Source organism: Camelus bactrianus, chromosome 11, assembly GCF_048773025.1.
Source record: "Camelus bactrianus isolate YW-2024 breed Bactrian camel chromosome 11, ASM4877302v1, whole genome shotgun sequence".
NCBI lineage: Eukaryota > Metazoa > Chordata > Mammalia > Artiodactyla > Camelidae > Camelus > Camelus bactrianus.
The window spans coordinates 30,749,128-30,770,083 of record NC_133549.1 but is presented as its reverse complement, the minus strand read 5'-3'; the positions used below and the strand labels follow the sequence as shown (position 1 = coordinate 30,770,083).

Genomic DNA, 20,956 nt, shown 5'->3' with positions numbered 1-20,956 from the left:
TCTTTGCCTCTGAAACAAATAAAATACTGTCATCTGGAGGTGATCTGAGTATTGTACAGAAGGCTGTACAAGTGAGAGAGAACTTTTGCCCATGTGCTCAATGTTCTAGGATGGTTTATGGAATCATTTTGGTGCTACTTAAGGTTGAGTGACAGAAACAATCAAGAACACTTATTCGCATTGTCACATCTGGGCTCATCCTGATTGTCCCCAAAGGTTTTATCTGACAAATCATCAGCTTTTGGAGATGGAGGCCACTCGGGCAATTTGGACTTGAGAGGCTAGTAAAATGTAGCAAGAGTTGAGCCATGGCTGCAGAGGTTGGGTTGGAGTGGTGCATTTTGGACTAAGCCCAAAAAAGCCTGGTGAGGAGGTCACCAGATGTTGGACCTAGAATTTGATGAAACACTTGTAAAGTCTGACTTCTCCTTTGAATGCTTTCCTAAGAACCTGACTCAAGAGGCAAGGCTTATTTTGTCCAACACGAGCATTTGGAACAAAACCCACAATCAATTTAAGGTAGGAGGGAACCTCCTTTTCTGGCCAAATGGCCTTTCAACTTGGTCTGCTGTAGAGCAAAAAAAAAAAAAAAAAAAAAAAATCATAAAGGAATTTCATCCAAACTCCAGTCCCAAGCATCAGGCATCACAGCTCGAATGGCTTCCTTACCCGCAGCTTTTCCTCCGTCTTGGTGGATTGCTTACAGTCGGGGTGCCAAACGGTAGAACCTGGAAAGACAACGCACAGCTAAGAATTAAGAAAATAGAAAGAAGCCACAGTCCTAGTAAACAGAACCTCTGAGAACGGCCTGTGCCCAAATGAATCATCACAACTCCAACTCCAGGTCAGTTTCCCTCATCTCGTCTGAGCTTGTTCTATAAAACTCATAATCCTAGACCACAGAGACCACTAACTGGGCACAAGAATGTTTTGATGAAAGAGACATTTAATTCTCGACTGGGTGGTGGTGATTTTTAAAAACCATATCATTATCTTTTAAAAGTAATGTCTGCGTGCTTACTAACAGCTGCGTTTAATTTCAGAAATACAAGCCACAAGCCATCAAAACAATCAAGCAATTTAGAGGGAAATAAAGTCAAACCAGACCGGCTACATCCAGAAGCAAACCTCACTGGATTTTTTTTGTTGATCCAATTATCCATAGTCATGTACACAGATACAGGAAATCAATCCAACTAGCAGAAAGGTTGAAAGTTACATTCGAAATTCAAAAGTTTCCTTTAACTTTTAACCTTTTAATTAACTTTTAAAAAGTCTTCAGTTTTAAACTAGTGAAGTTACTACTTGATCATCATTTTGTGTTCCTGGATTAATGCCTCACTCTAGGACTGTAAAGCACCTTCCTGGAGGGTACCAGTAGCAGAGAACTAAGCAAAACACTTAATACTCAACAGAAAGCTCTTATAAGAATCCAGTGCCTGCCTATATGACTTCAGATGCCTCTATAAATAATACATGCAGTCATACGACTATGGATAAGACCTATATGCACGTCCTATGTTCCAATAAGGGTACGTCCAAATGTGGGGATGGACAGAAGAGCTTGAAGGGGCACTTAAAAAGACTTGAGCAAATAAAGTTACTAAATTGAAAGCCATCAGCGAATGATGTAAATTTAATAAGAGTCTCAGTATGAATATTAGACTCCCTGCATTTCGCTGTTGAAATCTTTCTCTCTTCAAGCAGCAATCTGTGTGTACTCAGAAAGCTATCAAATTAAAATAACTCGAATTATTTTATACCAACTGAGCTAAACTACTATTAAATTGATGACTAGGAAAATACAGTTTATATCAGAATAATACTTTAATCCCTATTTAACAATCATTTCTGTTTTGCTTAACTCCGGGCCAAAAAAAAAAAAAAAAATCAAACAAACAAAAACCAGACAGGCACACAGTCTGTTCAGCGCTAACATTTACTCTGGGGCTGGCGACAAAGCACAGGACATCCTCTTAATGTGGAGAGCCCAGGGCTGGGGGCCGGGGCCGGGCCCAGGGGCAGCCTGTGCTGTGGAGGTTCTATGCAGCAGGAGTCCTGGCCCAGAATCCCGGGTGTGCACACGGCATCACACTGTTCTCCCGAGGTCAGGCACACGGGGAACGTGACCCAGAGAGGACATCTGATGCTGGGGAAGATGAAACTGCTCATTCTTCAAAGACGTGCCGAGGGCAGGTGAAGAATGCCGAAGCCTAATTCCAGAAGGGATTTACAACAATCCCTGAAATCTGACTGCAGCCCATCTTAACTGAGAGCCGTTTACTTGTCGTACGAACGTGCTGTGCTTGTGCGCAGCCTGAGATCACTCTGCTCGGCTTCCAGAACCACATAACCATGCAGAGCCGCACCCAGAGCCTTGAGCCTTGGCTCTCAGCAGATGCACGGGTGATATGCACTCATGGGTCTTGGATTTTGAGGGCTGTCACTGACGCACTCAAACCTAAAACAGAGCCTGGAGACCAAATGAAGAATCAATCTGCTCCATGCTGAAAATGGAAAGTGACACCTGCCTCTTGCTCCCACGGATTCACAGACTGTCCTCGGGGAAATATGTCCTGTAAAGCCCACGTGAGACCACGGGCGTGGTGCTTGTCACTTGCCTTTATCGGGGGCTTTTAAAATTCAGTGATATTTTTAATTATACTTTTTCAGAGAGATCATTCTAAAGCGAAAAGGATGTTTGGGTTGTCAGTGTCTCATAGAGATAGCATTTTTAACGGAAGAGCAGCCAAAGCTTTGCTCTAATACTTAAGAATTCTTTCTGGAGACTTTTCTTAGTTGCGTAAAAACAAAACCGAGAGCCAAGCAAACCATGCATTAAAACTACACACAGTGTTACATGCAGAGAGAGATGAAGAAATGGCACACCAAGGCCGATGAGACCGGGTAATTAGCAAAAATGAACAAGCAATAGCTCTTACGGATCTTGCTACTTTTACTGATAAGCCCTTGTCTATTTAATGACTCCTTTTCCTGCTAAAAATAGTAAAATGCTTGCACAGATGGTGCTGTTTGACTGGGGGAGAACCCTCCCCTCAAGCTCTCTGGGCATCTTCAGAATTTTAGAGAAGGAGATAAAAACTAATGACACTCGTACACTAGGAAAATTTCTCTAAATTATTTTTTATAAAAAAGAAAAAAACAAAACAAAAACCCAGCCCTCTGGTAATGAGCACTTTCTTGGCACCAGAAACTTCTCAATTTCTCTTTCAGGGACTTTGAGTGTGTTCTCTCTCACTTTCTGTCTCTCATTCTTTCAATACGACAGTTATACCATCTTAGTGGGATGAAATACATCTGTTATGCAATTCACAAAATATGAGATTATTTTTCTTCCTGAAAGCCTGGGTAAGAGCAGCATGGGAGGTACACCCCACCTTCCCCCCTGCAAAAAAATCCTTCTCCCAGGATAGTGAAGTGAGAAAAGACAAAGTAGCCATCCATTGTGTAGCATTTCTAGAAAGGCTTTTCCTCTTTTTATCTTTTGTTTCCCAAGCATATTCCCAGGGGGTTGAAGGTGGGGTCAGGAGAGGAATATCTGATTTTCAGTCTTGCCTTACACCTCCACAGCCCCAAACATCAAGTCCAGTTCATTCATTCCAGAAGCAGCAGATTCATTTGTTAACAGCCTCAGAGGCTCACTGCCAGCATGTCAAATGCTTGGCTGATTAACACTAACTGATGCGGTAACATTTGGCTACATTCATCTTGGCTCTGGGTAGCCTTGTAGCTAATGAAATGCCTCCTCTAAAAACAAACAAACTACAGCAAGGCTTTCTTTCTCCAGGTGGGAAGAACTTACTGGGTTCTTGAGTCCACCTTACCTTGAAGATACATTTCCTCTCCTTCTGTGAACATCTGGTTGCATCTGCTGCATCGTGCACAGCTGGGGTGGTAGTGTTTGTCGCCTGCCTGGAGGAGAAGAGGTAGGAGATAGTTAGCCTACTCCTGGTCACTGCTCCCAGCCTCTTTTCTGGACATGGGAAGTTAGAGGAAAAGAGAAGAGGCTACGGCAGGAAAAAATAATTGTCCAACTGACCAAACTTCCTATACCAACAGCCCTAGAAGCTGAAGCTGCCCCCACTGGAACTGGGAGGGGCTCAGAGACCAGCTACTCATGCCTGCCGTGTGGGGCTGCCTTGCCTCTTGGGGTTTCTGGCTGCCAGCTCTCTCTTGGCTTGCGTGCTCCTGGCTGGTTGCCAGTTACACGTCATGTGCCTGAGATGAGTCCACTCCATCTCCCAAGAAACTCCACCTCAAACACATGAACATCTGAATTGATGTTGGAGGCCAGTGTTGGTTTGTACTACAGCAATAAAAAGAAAGGCTCCTTATTTAGCAGGTTCTTGCTTTCTCAGCTGAACAGTCTGAAAATGATAAAATCTTCCCAGCTTACATCAAGATGAGAGACTGCTTTTTATCTTGGAAGAAGCCCCAATTCTCCTCTATGCTGTATACAATTATCTTTTGCTGAAGTCTCCTTTTAATTGTTTTCTAAAGAAGGCATTTTACTGAGGTGGCTCTGCATTACTCATCAGCATTTCACATTCTTAAATATGACAGATGCCATCACAGCAGGTGCTGACTTCCCCAAAGCAAAATGTCACTGGACACACAGATAATTCTCGAGACAGGTGCCAAGTCACATTAGAGCCATGCTGCAAGTGCACGCTTGACAGAATGAGATCCTTTCGTTCATAGCCAAGCAAGAAAACTTACCACCTAAAAATGATCAAATGTGCTCTGTAATTATATTTCATTACTCAACTGTGAAAACATTTCTTTTGCATTAACTGTGTGCAAGGCAGTGCTGAGAGCCTAGAGTTAGAAGTGGCTGCACCCTGGGCCTGCAGGAAATCAGAGGTCAGGTAGTGATTCCTTTCTCACACCCTCCTGTAGAAGCCATGAAACCACTTAGCCAACTAGAGTGTGAGATGGTGTTCAGCTACTCAAGATAGCCAAGTGGGAAAAAAATGGAAGTTATTTAAAAGTAGAAGCCAGGAATGAAGTCTTTCCAGTGGTGCCTGCCAGAAAATTCCAGAAGTGGAATTTTGCTCTTAACCACACAGTATTTTTGTTTGTTTGTTTATTTTTCTCTAAAGGATGTGGTGGTGGTGGTGAAGGGAAATATTACCACAAAGCAGCTCCTTCCCTTAAGCCTTCCTATGTGACTGAGAGGAGGAAGAGAGAAAATATTACTCAGTTCTAAACCATGTTGAGTCAGCTGGGGTGTCAATGCTGGGAGGTCCTAGTCAGTTAGGACAATCTCTGAATTCTCAAGGAAAATGTAGGGGAGAATGAAAGCCCCTTGACAGGAATCTGGTGCTGTCTGCAGTGAAAAGCACACCCCTCAGTAAGCTAGAAATAGAAAGAAATTTTTTCAAGCTGATAAAATGTATCTACCATATTTAGTGGTGGAACATTAGAAGCATTCCCATTAAAGATAGGAACCAGGCAGAGATGGACAATTTCACCAATGCTTTTCAACGTTGCTTTAGTCTCAGACAATGTAATAGATCAAGGAAAAGAAGTAAGTATAAAGGACACTAATAAAAGAGTGCAGTCAAGTAGCTAGATTAAAAATTAATATATAAGCCCAATAGTTTCCCTATTTATTAGCAATATAAATTAAGTCTGTGTGATGGGAAGACAGGATTCCATTTGTAAATAATAGCAACAAATAAACGCTTCAGTGCAAAGTGTACATAAGGAAAACTGTAGAACTTAACTGATGGACATGAAAGACTAAAACAGAGACATATGGTATTTCTGATAGGAAAACTAAATACTGTAAAGATGCCAATTTATCTAAAATAAACCTAATTAATGTAAAATATTGGCAATCAATCAGGAGTTTCTTCTTCAGAACCTGACAAACTGATTTTACAAGTTCACATGGAGGAAAAAATGCACAGAAATAAAAAAAACTGTTTTTGAAAAAGAGAGTAGCAGTGAAAGGGGATTTTCCCTTCCCAATTAAAAAGTTCTTCCAAGGCTAAAATAATTCAAGTGTTTTAATGTTGGTTCAGGAATAGAAAATAAAGCAGGGGAACAGAAGAGAAGTGCACAGCCATACTTACACAAGAGAATTATGATAAAAGGGGATGTTTTCAAATGAGTTGAAAAAAATGGATTATTCAATTGATGGTGAGAATAATGGGTTCTCCACTTAGAGACAGGTAAATCTAGATTCCTAACTCACAACCCATACAAAAATAAATTCAAGAGAGGTACAAAGTCAAAAATAGATACAAAATCATAAAAATATTAGAAGAACATATAGGAGATTATTTTAACAAACTCGGGGTAGGAAGGCTTTATCCTAAGCAGGGCAAAGCCTAGAAACAATAAAGACAGACATTGACTGTACACACACACACACACACATGCACACTCTAGGCATAAAGCACAGTTAGAAGAGAGGTAGCAGACAGGGATAAAATATTTGCCATGCATTTCAGAAGAAAGATTATTATCCAGAATATATAAAGAGCATCTATAATGAAAAACAAATGGTAATATGGGAAAAAGGCAATTTCCAGAGGAACTACAGATGACCCCCCAAAATAATTAGTTCAGCTCCACCAGGAATCAGAGAAACACAACTAAAAAATTTTTTTCTTTATCAAATTGGCAAAGATAAAAAGATTTTTTTTCTTTATCAAACTGGCAAAAAAAAAAAAAGACTCATGAGGAAATTAGCATTCTCACATTGTTGGTGAGCAAAATTACTTTTGGAAAGCAATATTTATTGAAATTTAATATGTACATACTACTCTCTGAACAATTCCACTTGTAAAAGCTATTCTGCAGGAATTTTCACAGCTCTGCCCAAAAGTGTATGGATTAAGGATATTCAGTACTACCTTATTTATAAGGGGAAAGAACAAAGAAACAGAAATGACTTAAATAAGAAACTAGTGAAACAAAATATTGAATCACATGTATCCATCAAAAGAATAAAGTAAACTTACATGTACTCACATGGAAGGAGTTCAAACTAATATTACTAAGAGAAAAAAATCAAATGGAAAAATAATGCCTATGAGACAGCCACGTATAGTAGGACTCAAAAATGTGTAGGTACTGGGGTAGGTCTGACTGGATTCAAATCCAGCTTCAGCTCTATGTGGTTTTGTGAAGGTGACATTCTCTCTAATCTTCACTTCCATATCTGTAAAATGGGTAGAATAATAGTACTGACCTCAGGAAGTTAATGAGAGGACTAGTATATTGCCTGGCACTTCCATCCATCAGCCCTGTAAGTCAGGCACTGTTCTATGATTTCTGCCGGAGAGGACACATATGTGAATGTACATTGATGTTATGTGTGTGCCCTGCATGGGGAGAAGACAGGGCACACCGGGGAGAAGACAGGGCACTCCAGGGAGAAAGCACACCAAGTAGTTTTCTGTGGCTACTTGTGGGAAGAGAGGAAGAGTAGGGATGGGACACTATTTCCTTGGTATGCTTCTGCATCGCGTTGATCTTCTACAACAAGAATTCATTTTTATCTTACTGTGTAATGAAGAAATAAAGACCAAGAAGGAAAAACTCCATTGTCTCTTGGGGTCATAACACCCAAGCTTGAGTTTTTCATCCCAGCCTTGTACTGGAAATGTGATCTTGGGCAAATCACAAATTCTTGGAAACCCTACAGCGAAGTAGAGATGATGTTAATGGTGACGATAACAATAAAAGTGAACATTTTTATTGTGATTATTCTGTGTCAGTCATTGTTCCACACATTAAATGTCATAAATATTTAGTTATTTGTTTCATAATAACCTACTAAGGCTATCATTCCCTACTGTATAGAGGAGGAAGCAGAGGCTTGGAGAGGTTCTGAACTTGTCCCTGGTCACACAACTACAGCCAGGTACAAACCAAGGCACAGTCAGGATGCAAACCCACCTGTTCTTTTATTTATTTAATTTTATTTTTATTTTATTATTTTTTTTAAATTTTATTTTGTTGAGTTATAGTCAGTTTACAATGTTGTGTCAATTTCCAGTGTAGAGCACACTTTTTCAGTTATACATGAACATACATATACTCATTGTCGCATTCTTTTTCACCATGAGCTACCACAAGATCTTGTATATATTCCCCTATGCCATAAAGTATAGTCTTGTTTATCTATTCTATATATACCTGCCAGTATCTACAAATTTCCAACACCCAGTCTGTCCCTTCCCACCCCCTCCCCTCTTGGCAACCACAAGTTTGTATTCTATGTCTGAGTCTGTTTCTGTTTTGCATTTATGTTCATTTGTCTTCTTCTTTTCTTTTCTTTTTTTTTGGGTGCACCTGTTCTTAACTAGCACCATAACTAATAACCATACAGTACCCCACTGCTATATCTGCCTCACGGTGATGTGGACGATCACATGATCACATGACGATCACATGACATTTTGAAAATGCTGTGATGCACTGCGCATGACAATAATCATAAAAATAGGAATAACATAATAACCTCTGCACAAGGACGGGTCTAGGGCCAGCCACAAAAAGAAGGCTTGTAGCGTGGTCTGGGATGCCGAAAACAGGCTCTCTGGATGCCACCCCCTCCCAAGGACAGGCGAAGGAGAGGAACTGTGTTATATGAACTGTCATACAAGACGGATGGAAGATCGTCATGGCCTTAAGTGGCAGAGCTCTGCTCCATAAATCACTGGCAAAAACACTGCAAAGAAGCACTGCCAGCAAAGTGCCAGGGGCATCGGCCTTGACCCCGGTGCTTGCCCCACCCCACGATGCTGAACGTGCCAGAACCAAAGGGCAGTTGCACAGCCGTTAAAAAAATCTTTCTGTTTTTGCAGCAGTGCCAGCCTGTTTTGGGAGGCAGGGGTGGGGGCTGCGGGGTCAAGTGCTCAGGATAAGGCAGCCCCTCTGCAGGTGCGAGCCGCCCCCTCTCTGTTTCACTTCCTCCTACACAGGCACCCATGACGGTTCACAGACAAGCCCCGTGCACTGGGCTGGGAAAAGTATCAGAGCTGAACACAGACTGGGTTATATGCAAATGCACCAACAAAAAGGATGTAGGGGAATCCAAATCCATTAAATTAGAGTCGCTTTTAAGAAGAAAGAAAAGTATTTCAGGTCACGAGCAAAATGAGACTAAACAGTGCCTATACAAGAACAGACGACGAACATACAATTCATTGTGGACAGGAGGCTCTTGATGACAAACTTTGAAAGCACAGTGCGGGCTTTGTGGTGACAGGTGACTTCATAAGCAGTGGTTACTGGGAACCTGGCCCCAGGCCCACACCCTGCAATTCCAGCTCCGCCTGAGCCTGAGAGCCCAGATGTCCCCGAGGGCTCGCCATAGCCCTGTCCTCACCATTCTCCACCCATCTTTGTACCCTGCTGTTTAAAAAATTACAACCTTATTTCTTTATTTTCATATTCAAAATGCACACCTTAGAACTCCACACTTTGGCTGGTATTAAACTCTATGGACCACAAATGATTTGCTTATTTAGCTGAGTTTCATAAAGCACCTGCATACACATTCAAAGTGCTAAAAATTGCTTACCTTTAATGGTCCTGACCAAGTCAGACTTCTGTGATTATTATTCTTACTTAGTTAATCTCTAAATTGAAGTATAAACTTCATCATACAGGCTAGAACCTGGGGAAATACCATTTGCTATAAGGCAGGATTTGGTACAAGGCACCAAATTTGTTTTGAAACCCACCGTCGGAAAGAGCAGAAGGGAGTTCTGAACCTCTTGTGGACTCAGGGTGTAAAGAAAGGGCTACAGGGTTTGGAGTCAGGAGATCTGAGTATTACTTCTTTACTTCTGACTCATGAGACCTCAGTTACGTCACTGCTCACTCTCTCCAAGCCCCAGGCCCCTCATCTGTAAAAAGTGAAGGCCTGGACTAGACAATTTCAAGTCCCATTTTGCTGTAAAATTCTATGATTCTCTGTGAAATCCTGTACCTCTACAAGCTCACATGGCAGTGTTAGCAGAAAAGCAATTTGAGTAGAGAAAGGACATTCTTGACAGCAGAGAATAGAGTTTAAAGGAAGACTCCATAGTGTCTGACAGCCAGGAGGAATTCTGACATCCTGACTAAGCCCTGTACCAACGTCATAGGCCACCGGGAGGGGAACAGAGGACTGTAATTATAGACCCCGGCCTTGGAGAGATGATCTGCTTAGCTCCTGGACGGCTAACTGTCCTTCTCAGTTTCTCCTTACCCCTTGGAGTGCTCTACACCTGATCCGAGCCCAGGAGATAGGGAATGTGGCCCTTGAGGTCAACATTCAGCCATTTATAACTTGTGCCACGCCTGCTTCCCAAAAGGACTTCCAGATGCTTATCAGAGAAGGCCATGATCTGAAAACAATGGAACAAAAACCTTAGAGGAAAAGAAAAATCAAAAGACTCCAAACTCAGGCAAACATGTTTGTTGTGATCTGAGCTTCTCAGTAGATGAAGACAAAAGGGAAAATGGGCCACAAAAGTCTCCCTGTGTGAACAGATGGCCACAGACAATCGTCACTGCACAGGCAAGGCTTCCTGATTCTAAATTAATAACAGTCAGCGTCGGCTGAAGTGCAACAGGGCCTTGCTCTGTTCCCGGCGTGGCACCAAGGACTCTGAGGGACGGGTCTCACAACAGCCCTGTGAAGTGGCTGCTATTTTACAGTCTTGTTCTGCAGGCAAAGAAATGCAAGCTCAAAGTGAACAATTTCTCCAAAGCGCCCAGTGCTTCCAAAAAGCAGAGCCAGGCTTTGAGTCCAGGTCGCCTGACTCTGAGCCTACTCCTGCTTAAAAGGCCTTCCACAAAGCACCAAAGGGATTCCCATCGGGGGATCTCAGCTCTGGAACTGTGAGACAACTTCCACACGAACTTTGCTGATGGCTGGAAAAGTCCAAGCAGTTGTCTCCCATATAGACCCTTGAGAAAAACCAAGGGAGCCGCACTAAAAGGTCAAAAGGGCATTGAATGAAGTCATCTTCACAGGGGAAGTTAAACTATCAAGGTCTAGGTTTGCAGGGTTGTTTTTTTTTTTTTTAAAGATCTAACTTGATTCAGAGATGGTGCTCAGAAACCCAAAGGAATATAAAAATTGCTTTTCTGTCCCTCAGACTCTCACAAACACAGCTCTGTTTGATGGTGCTTTCAGACCAAGGACAAGCCAACACTTGGAGATTAATGTGTTGGCCTAGATTAAGGGTTCTCTAACTTCACTCTGCATGAGCAACACCCAGGTGCCTTTTTAAAATGGGATCAATGGCCCCAGGGTGGGGCCCAGAAATCGGCTACTTTTTTTAATTTTATAAGCACTGAAATAAGTCTATGCAGATCATCATGAACTGGAAACCTGATAGTAGATGAATAAGCCAAAGGGAGTAGCAAGGACGTGTTGCTTATGTGGCAGGTGCATGGGTGGGGAGGGAGAGGCAGAATCATGCTAGTTCCCTGTTCTGCTCCTCCAGAAAGGCAGTGTGGGGGCTGACTCAGCCTTCTTGGCATCTGCTGTTTTTTCCCTTGAAATGGGAGAGGTTTCCAATGCAACTGGACTGGCTTGATCTCAAAGCTGCCACTCACCTGTTCTGAGAGACTTTTTTTTCCTGATGCAGCATCCTAATCAGGAAGGATAATGAGGGTGTGCCTTGGCCCAAAGTCAGTTTCTGGGCAAAGGTGGATAAATCAGTCCACCTACGCAGCTTTCACAAAACCCAGAGGGCTCTCTACAAGTCTGCGCAAAGCCAGTCTGCATGGAGAAGAGCATCCTGCAGCCCCACTGCCTCACCCGCTGCAGCCCCTGCCCCAAACCGTGTGTCACGTCAGGAGGAGGGGCGGCAGCTCATGGCCCCAAGTGAAGATGCATAAAACGGTGCAAAGAGATATATACCATTGCCTTCCAATGCTCTGGTTTCCTTTGACCAGCTCAAAACAGAAAAGAATTTAAAAGGCAGCAATATCCCAGCATAAAAGCATACTGGCTTTTTGGAGATGGTTACTGCTTTCTCATCTCCTTCCAAGGAATTAAGTGCAAAAACTTCTAAGCAGTTTTTGCAATTTAACAGTGCTAGATAATCATTATCTGTAAATGTGTGCATTCCTGAAAGACCTAACCAGTCTCTTCAAATTGATAGATTCAGTTCAATCTCTACCAGAATCCCAGCCAGATGATTCATAAATTGACAAGCTGATCCTAAAATGTATATGGCAATGCAAAGGACCTAGGAGAGTCAAAAATTTTTGAAAAAGAATAGGATAATGTTGGAGGACTTAAACTACCCGATTTCAAAACTTACTATAAAGCTGTTAAGTAATCAAGACAGCATGGTGTTGGCTTTGGGACAAATATAAAGGTTAATGGAACAGACAAGACAGTTCCAAAATAAACCTACACATTTACAGTCAATTGATTTTCAACAAAATGCCAAGGCAGTTTGATGGGGAAGGGATAGTCTTTCCTACAAATGATGATGGAACAATTGGACTTACATATCCAATCAAACCCCTACCTCACATCATACATAAAAATTAACTTCAAATGGATCACAGACCTACATATAAATGTTACAACTATACAACTCCTAGACAACAACATGAAAGAAAATCTTTGTGACTGTGGTTTAGGCAATATTACACAAAAGCATAATCATAAAAGACAAAAACTGACCAGTTGGATGTTGTCAAGATTAAAATCTTTTACTCTTCAAAGAACATCAGGAGAATGGAAAGATCTGCCACTGACTGGAAGAAATTTCTGCAAATCATATCTTTAAAGAGGGGAGTATCCAGAATATACAAAGAGCTATTACCACTCAATAACGAGAGGCCAAGCAACTTAATTAAAACATGAGCAAAAGATTTAAATAACACTTTACCAAAGAAGACACACGCATGCTGAATAAGCACATGAAAATATTTTAAACATTGTTAGTCATTAGGAAAATAAAATTAAAGCCACAATGAAATACTACTACACACCAACGACAACAGCTACAACTAAAAAGACTGACCACAGCATGCGTGAGGGGGATACGGAGAAAGCAGAACCCTCATCCACAGCTGGTGAGAATGAAAAATGGTACAGCTACTTTGGAAACCTCTTTGGCAGGTTCTCAAAAAGCTGAACATAAATATACCACGTGACTCAGCACTTCCACTCCCAGTTTTCGAACTAAAAGAAATGATAACTTATGTCCAAAGACTTACATGCAAAAGTTCACAGTAGCAATATTCATAATAGCCCCAAACTGGAAATGATCCAAATGACTCTCAGCTGGGGTACAGATAAACAAAATGTGGAGCATTCAAATAATGGACTACTGCGAAGCTACTGCTTTTTATTAAAAGGAACAAACTACTGACACACTCAACAACGTAGATGACCCTCAACAAGATTATATTGAGTGAAAGAAGCCAGACACAAAAGACTATGTATTGTATGATTCCATTTCTATGAAACTTCTAGAAAAGGCCAAACTAAAGTCATATAAAGTAGATCAGTGGTTGTGGGGATGGGGGAAGGGAATAAGACTGGGAGCAGGGTTGACTGAGAAGTCAAATTGGGGTGATGGAAAATTCATATGCTAAAATCCCAAGACTCAGTACCTCAGAATGTAACTGAGCTTGGAGAAAGAGCCCTTTAAAAATGCTTAAGTTAAAATGAGGCTGTAAGGGTGGGCACTAGTCCAATCTGCCTGGTGTCCTTAATAAGAAGAGGAAACTGGACACATGAAGAGACACCAGGGGTGAGCACTGGCACAGAGGGAAGACTACGTGAGGGCACAGTGAGAAGGTGGCCGCCTGCAAACCAAGGAAAGAAAACAAATCCGCCAACACCTTGATCTTGGACTTCTAGCCTCCAGAACTGTGAGAAAATAAACTTCTGTTGTTTAAGCCACAAAAAAGGGGGGGAGCGGTGATGGAAAAGTTGTAAACTGCATTGTGTTGACGGCTGTACTATTGTTTAAATGTAATAAAAATAAACTGTCTACTTACAAGGGGTGAATTCTATGGTATGTAAACTATTCTTCAATAAAGAGACATGACAATCAGAAGAATGAAAGACAACAGTGGAGGGAGAGAGGTGGGAAAAAAAAGGCCAGACAGGAAGACAAGAGGAACTTTCCTATTCACTATCCACAAGGACACATCAGGGCGTGCATGTGTCCATCCCTTTTGGGGGGTCCAGATTCCTTTGGGAAGCTGTTAAAAATAGTAGATTTTTTTTTCCAGAACAAAATACACCTGCATTGAATGCTGGATATATGCATGCAACATTGTACTATTAACAGTTGCCTGAAGATTGGAACACTTTCAAAAGGATTAGAAATCATTATTTCTCTTTCGTCAGAGGAGTCGCTATTCTCTTGCACAAGAGGAGAAACAGAGATGCAGAGAGATGAGGTAACTTGCCCGGAACCACATGAGAAGTTGAAATGAAAACCTGGGCTCCTCCATTAACTTCGGTATCGTTCCTAGGAAACTCTCAGGCCAGTTCTTGGGCTGTCTGCTTTCACACACGATACCTGATGGGATTTTTCTCTGAAGTTTTGAAACAGGTGACATCCTTCTTGTTTTATGGTGATCAAACCGAGTCCCAGAGGCCAAAGGACTTATTGCACCAAAACCAAGGTCAGTGTCAGAACTAGGAAACTCCCAGATCTTCCAACACAGGTTTGATTCTCTTGCACCAATATCATTACACCATTACACTGCTTCTCTTGTTTCAGAAATCTTAGACAACTAGAAAAAACAACTCCTGTCTGATATAAAAAGATGGCTAAGATAATTGAGGAGGTTTTGATCAACACATATCTTGGATATTCTGCCAAATTTCAAGGCAGAGCAAATAATTACACTGAAGGCAAAACATAAATCTGAATGGATGGCCGCATTTGAAACCAGCCTCTTCTCCCTGGCGCTCCCCCAGCTCTGTGCTTGAACTGACACACGTGTTTGACTTTCCCCGCTGTTGCCATGGCTGGGCTGTCTGCCCTAGCCCACTGCTCAGCATGGAGTGGAAGGAGATGCGCTTTGGAACAAGAGAACCCAGGATCTGCATTCTGACCTTGCCAACAGTGTGGCCTTGGGTGCTTTGCTGGACTTATTTCTTCATCTGTAAATACTGGTATAAGAAAACCTACCATGTAGGATTGTTACGGAAACTAAATGACCAAAGGTAAGTTCAGTTCATACCAAAGTTAAGTACCTGGAACCAGTCCGTGCAAGGGAGCATTCTCCCTCTCTTCCACGTTAGACATCCCTTCAAACACGTGGACCACACCTACATCATCGTAACTCCAGGATCTCTCTTGATTTTCACAGAGCGAGTTCTCTAGAAATGTCCGATGAATTAATAGGCCAACAGAAGCCCTTATCCAAAAACCTCCAGATGGATGAGCAATCATTTCTTACACAATATTGGCTGTCAAAAGAGAAGTAAAGGATGAACTTCTGTGTTTCAGCTGTCATGTCAGGATTTACTTGTTTCCAGATACTGTGCTAAAGCACCTCCCAAACCATATCCCATCTGATCCTCTCCGCCCTGTGAGTTACGCATCACATCCATTTAACAGATGAGGAAATCAAAGCTTAGGGAGATCAAGAAATCACCAAGGTTGCTTAGTTAGCAAAGGATGGAGCTGTGGTCTGAACTCAGGTCTGTCCAACTCCAGACTGTACTCAGAACCACCAGGTCCTGGAGCCTTCCCACCTCTCAGCAGCGCTGTTCACAAGGGGAGGCCCTGGCTGAAAGTATTTCCTATAATTTTACAGCATCATCTTTCAACTTCTTTTTTTTTAAGAATGAAAATAAAGGTTTATTGTACCAAATTAAGGTCTTCATATTCTACAGTTTGCTAAGGCTAAAAAAAGACTAGATAATTTTTTAAGACCTTCACAAAATTTTTACTTTCACGATCCCTCCTGCCTTTAGTTACTAAATGGTGTGATCAAATGTTGTAAAACAAAGCAAAACAAAAGCACTGTAAATAACACCAAGTCCTGTAAAGACCGGACCCCAAATGTTGCTTCTTGACATAGGTGATCTTCATGGTATGAGACAGCATGATCCTAACACCTTGTAAAGCAGCCCTGGCTGCTCCAGCCTGCCCGTCATTTACAAATTCAACAACAGCCACGTCATGTCTCCCAGGTATTAAATGTGCCTCCCTGAAACCAGAAACTAAGTAGCATGGATAACATCATCTCATTAGTCTCTTCTGGTAAGTTATTAAGGAATACAACATAGTTTAGAGGGTAACCAAGGACCCTTGAATGTTAGCTGAATTTGGTATTCCCTGACCAGGGGTTTTGTTTGTGGTTGTTACAGTCTGTTCCACGGTTTGGCTTTTTTTTTTTAACTTTTCTTTGCCCCCCCAAAATGTCATGCATTTTACATATTATATCACATTGTTCTCCCTTATAAGGTAGGCAGGAAGTCCTGAAAGCATTTTTCTTTTTTTTCCTTCTTTGGAATAGGCAAGAGGTATGTCTCAATTTTTTTCTTTTAAGTAAACTTCTTTATTAAGAACACGCACTGAAAAACATGCACATATCACAAATTTCCAGCTCAATGAATTGTGATAAATGCAACACAACTTGTAACTAGCGCCCAGACCAAGCAAGAGAGCAGTGTCTGTACCCAGAAGCCCCTTCGTGCCCTCTTCCAGTCACTGACTTATAACCACTGCTGACTTCCAACTCTACATGCTGGTTTTACCCATCTTTGCAGTTTACATACTGGAAGCAGACATGGCTGGGTTCTTTTACTTGACACCATGAGAATCATGCAGGAATGCTGTGTGGTTGTGCTTCACCACATCTCATGACTGCATAGTATTCCTTTGTGTAATGATAATGCATCTTATTTATCTGTTCCACTTTGATGGACATTTGGGTAGTCTTTAAATGCTGGCTGTTCTGAACAGTGTTACTGTGAAAATTCCAGTCCACGTCTTTCGGTGAATTACATACACATCTGAGTTGTACATCTACATAAAAGTAGATGATACTTGGCAAGTTTACTGGGTATGTTTATGTTCAGATGGAGTACTTCCAGTTATTCAAAGTAGTTTTTGCCTTTTATTATATTTTAATCCAAGAGGAATTCAAAGGAATTAAAGAAGAAGAATCAAATTAAGAACGCTTTACTGAATGGATTCCCAAAGTGTTTTTCCAACCTCTGTGAAGTGAATTTTTTTTTTTTTTTAATAAAATGCTCTCTAAGTGAAAGCTCTGTAGTTTAATCCCATCAGGTATCCATTATTTCGGGACATCGAGAGTGCCACCAAGCAATTTCCAATTCTCCTTTCATCCTTGTCCTTCTGTTGGTAGAATCCTTTGAACTGATGGAGAGACGTGGATGGAATGCAAACAGCCCTCATATTTAATTCCTAAATTGACTCAAAATCAGCAGGGCACTGCCTGGATCACTCTGCATAAGTCTTGGCCGTGAAGTTTCAAAAGTGGCTTCTTCCAGTTAGGGCCATGGCCCAGTGGAAGGGGTAAAAAAAGAACTGGGTTGGGGAGGACTTCAGTGGCTACTAAAAAACTGAACTTTTCTTCTCATGTTTGAGCTTCAGCATTTCTTATCCATTATGTTTATTGTTAATAATATGCTTTGCATTTGTTTCATAGTTGGGCATTTGTAAAGTACCGTCCTATTTAACCCACCCAATGCTTCAGCGGGTACGCTGTCGTTCTTAGGTCTATTAATGGGCTAAGAAAAGTCTTCAGAGTTACAGAGCTAGTGTTCGATCTAGAGTTTTTGATTAAGTTCATTCTCCCTTCCCCCCACATCCTGCTATATGTCAAGGGTCAGAAAGACTGGAAATTACTTTGGTAACTTGGATAGCTAAAAGATAATAAGCACTTATTTATTTATTTATTTATTTATTTACTTACTTACTTACTTACTTACTTACTTACTTACTTACTTATTTAGCTTCTTCTACCAACTCTCATAAGGGAGTGAGTGCAGCAGCTCACCACCCAGGTAAGATCCAAGTGATCTCTGAAGACTACCCCTTGCAAAAAAATAACTCACTTGGGGTGGCACTTTGAAATTGTAGACAGGAGAAGGATCCTGGCTCTGGGGCCCCCTTAGGAGGGGGTCTACTCGCCCATTTTAGACATGTTTATAGGCCTCCCAGTTTCTGTACATGCAATGTCAGGAACGGTAAGGTGGGTATTCAAGAAATCTGTTAGGCTGGACCCTGTACTGAGCTTTCAGAATGACTGGCTGTACTGAGACCCAGTTTCTTTCCCCTAGTCCTATCTACTGTCTGAAAAGACTTGTATGTGCTATAATGTTTAAAGGGTACGAAAGTATTGATTCTGCCTCGTTTGCAAGATTGTTGTGTAGGTAAAAGAAATGTTAGTTACATAAAAATTCACCTTGAATAATACAACACAGGGAGAGCATGAACTAGGCTGCAACACACCAGCTGATTCCAGACTGTTTTCTTTTCAAATACTTATACTCTAAAAGGGATTTTAAAGGGGTCTCTTTAGGAAGTTGGAGGGACAGACTCTCGGAATCCAATGGAATATTACTGTGAACACTGAGTAGACTGTCAAGTCAGCTGCAGCTCTGCGTGTGGTAAAAACTACTAGCAAAATTCCAGGGAAGGAACCATGAAAAAGTCATCTTGCTTCTGTTTTAACAAAACCTGTTTTCCCAACTCAGACACCACCCTACAGTCAAGGTCAAAGGTTTTACATCTTTTCCTTTCTTAACACCAGGAGATAAATATTTGCCTTCAAGTTTCACATTCTTGAAATCTAATCCCAATTGGATAATTTTTGCTTCTTCTGCAAGGGCAAACACTGCAGGTTTCTTATTACTCATGATCTCATTTCTGGTCTCCTTTCCAAGCCAAGAGCATGTTGGAGTCAGGAATATACAATAACAGCAATCCAAAGGGTCTCTTCCCTGCCAGTTGCTCCCAGGGAATCGATGATCAATACAAGTGTCCTGGTGGCCAAATGGCACAAGTAAGTGCAAGGGGGAGAGGGGGTGGGAAAGGGCATGGCAGGTTCCCTTTATTTAATATCTTAGTAATGACTGTGTAACTTGTAGGAAACATGCAGAAAGCAGGGTGTTTTTTTAATCAAAATATCTAAACTTGTTACATAGTGTATAGCAAATACATCCTCCTGATTTAGTGACATTCCAGTCTGTCAACTGCTTTTCCTCACCAAGCTGCTATCTCTAAAGGACATTCCAGTTCTGTGATTTTTATCCTTCTCTGGGAATTACAAACATTTCTCCATCCTGCCCCACTCTTTTTCCTTCCTTGGGATTTCTGTACTAACATAACTCTTAAAGGACTTCACGAGAGTCGCGTCAAACACAGAGCTTTGTAGGCAGCCCTTGCTCTGCTTTGGAGTCTTGGGTGATCCTTACAAATTATTTCCACTAAGACCGTGGTTCTGAGTTATCAACTCTTTCACATACAGTTCAGCTCTGGGCCACCTACAGCCCACTATCAGACTAAAAATATTTTTTCTTCTCCAGGGTTAGAGGAGTCTTCAGGGTGGGAACCAATACCGGAGGAGTCAGAAAAACACAGCTTGCTTTTAAAAACATCCTTGTCTGATTTCCTCTCCCATTGTGGCTGGACTTTACCCCTTTAACAAACAACTAAGCCTTCCAGCCCCAAACCTGCAGAGCTCAGACTCTGCCATTTCTCTGGGAGCAGAGGGGAGGGGTACTTCTGGCCATCACTGAGTGTCAGTGCTAATGGTCAGCAGGAAGAAGAAACAGAGTGTAAAGTAAATTCTAAGAAGGGAGGGGGAGATGTATGAAAGAATTCAGGCCCCCCCAGGTTTGGCAGTACCCAAATCAGAGCCCATCTAAAACAAAGCTCATGAAGGGGGAGGGTATAGCTTAGTGGAAGAGTGCAGTGCTTAGCATGCACGAGGTCCTAGGTTCAAGCCCCAGTATTGGTACCTCCATTAAAAAATAATAATAACAAATAAATGAATACATAAGCTGAATTACTTCCTCTCCCCACCCCCCTCAAAGTAAAGCAAAGCTCATGCTTTTGGATGACAACCAAAGTGTTCCTGTGTCCTACAAAGAAAGTGATACTTGATTCACATTCCAGACTCTACACCCTGGGTGGGTGCTTGCCCTGCCTCGGGTCCTCTGGATTCCTCTGGAAGGGCAGGCCTCGGGCACGGAGCCAGGATAAGCCAGGAGTGCTGGGCAGGAGAGCACCCTGCCAGCCGCACCTGCTGCCCCTCCCACTCATCACGTCGGGTGACAGAGGGCCTGTCAGAGGGGAGCCAGTGACCCTGATGTGGCGGGACACTGGGACCCAGATGACAGCCTGAGTCACAGACATCCACCAGTGATGCTGTGTAGTCCCACAGCTCCGTAACCTTCAAAGTGTTAGACTGTACACCCACAGCCGGTGTCAAGCCTGCACTTTGCCTCAGGGCAGCAGACTGGCCTGAGCTCTGAGGTCAAGGCATCCCAGTGCTCCTTAACAAAGTCTAGTGAACTTAGTCAAAGCCAGCCAACTCCTCTGATGACAGACAGACAGATGGAAAACCCAGTGCCCAGGCAAAGTAGCCGCTCTGCAAAGAAATGCTGGTGGCACCTCTTGGGTCAGTCTTCCCCACTGCCCAGTAACTGGACCAGAGGCCCTTCACTGAGCTAAGGACATTTAAATGCCAGGTTATTTTTTATTAAATACCACACACACAATACTCTCTGGATAAGAAGTCTTTAATGTCATTCCATTGCCTACTGACAAAAGTTGAACTTCCTAACCCCAGCATTCAACAGCTTCCACAATCTGGTCTCCACCTACCTGTCCAGCTTTTTAAAAAAATCACAGGGGCCCCTCGGGAGAGGTGGAGCAGGTCTGGGCAAGGGCTTGGCCACCAACACCTTGAACAAGAGCCTCCAGTGATCCCCAGGCGCAGCCCAGGC

The 20,956-nt window shown here is 42.2% G+C and overlaps 1 protein-coding gene across 11 annotated transcripts in view; it reads right to left on the bottom strand.

Annotated features, from left to right (window-relative positions):
• Positions 1–20,956, bottom strand: part of ABLIM1 (actin binding LIM protein 1) — a 282,459-nt gene that overhangs the window by 46,807 nt on the left and 214,696 nt on the right. For all 11 annotated transcript variants that reach the window (XM_074373568.1, XM_074373565.1, XM_074373566.1 and 8 more), the window contains exons 7-8: positions 3,846–3,933; positions 670–728 (exon numbers count right to left, since the gene is read on the bottom strand). In XM_074373568.1, coding sequence (XP_074229669.1) covers positions 670–728; positions 3,846–3,933 — 147 coding nt within the window. The remainder of the gene's footprint in view (positions 1–669; positions 729–3,845; positions 3,934–20,956) is intronic.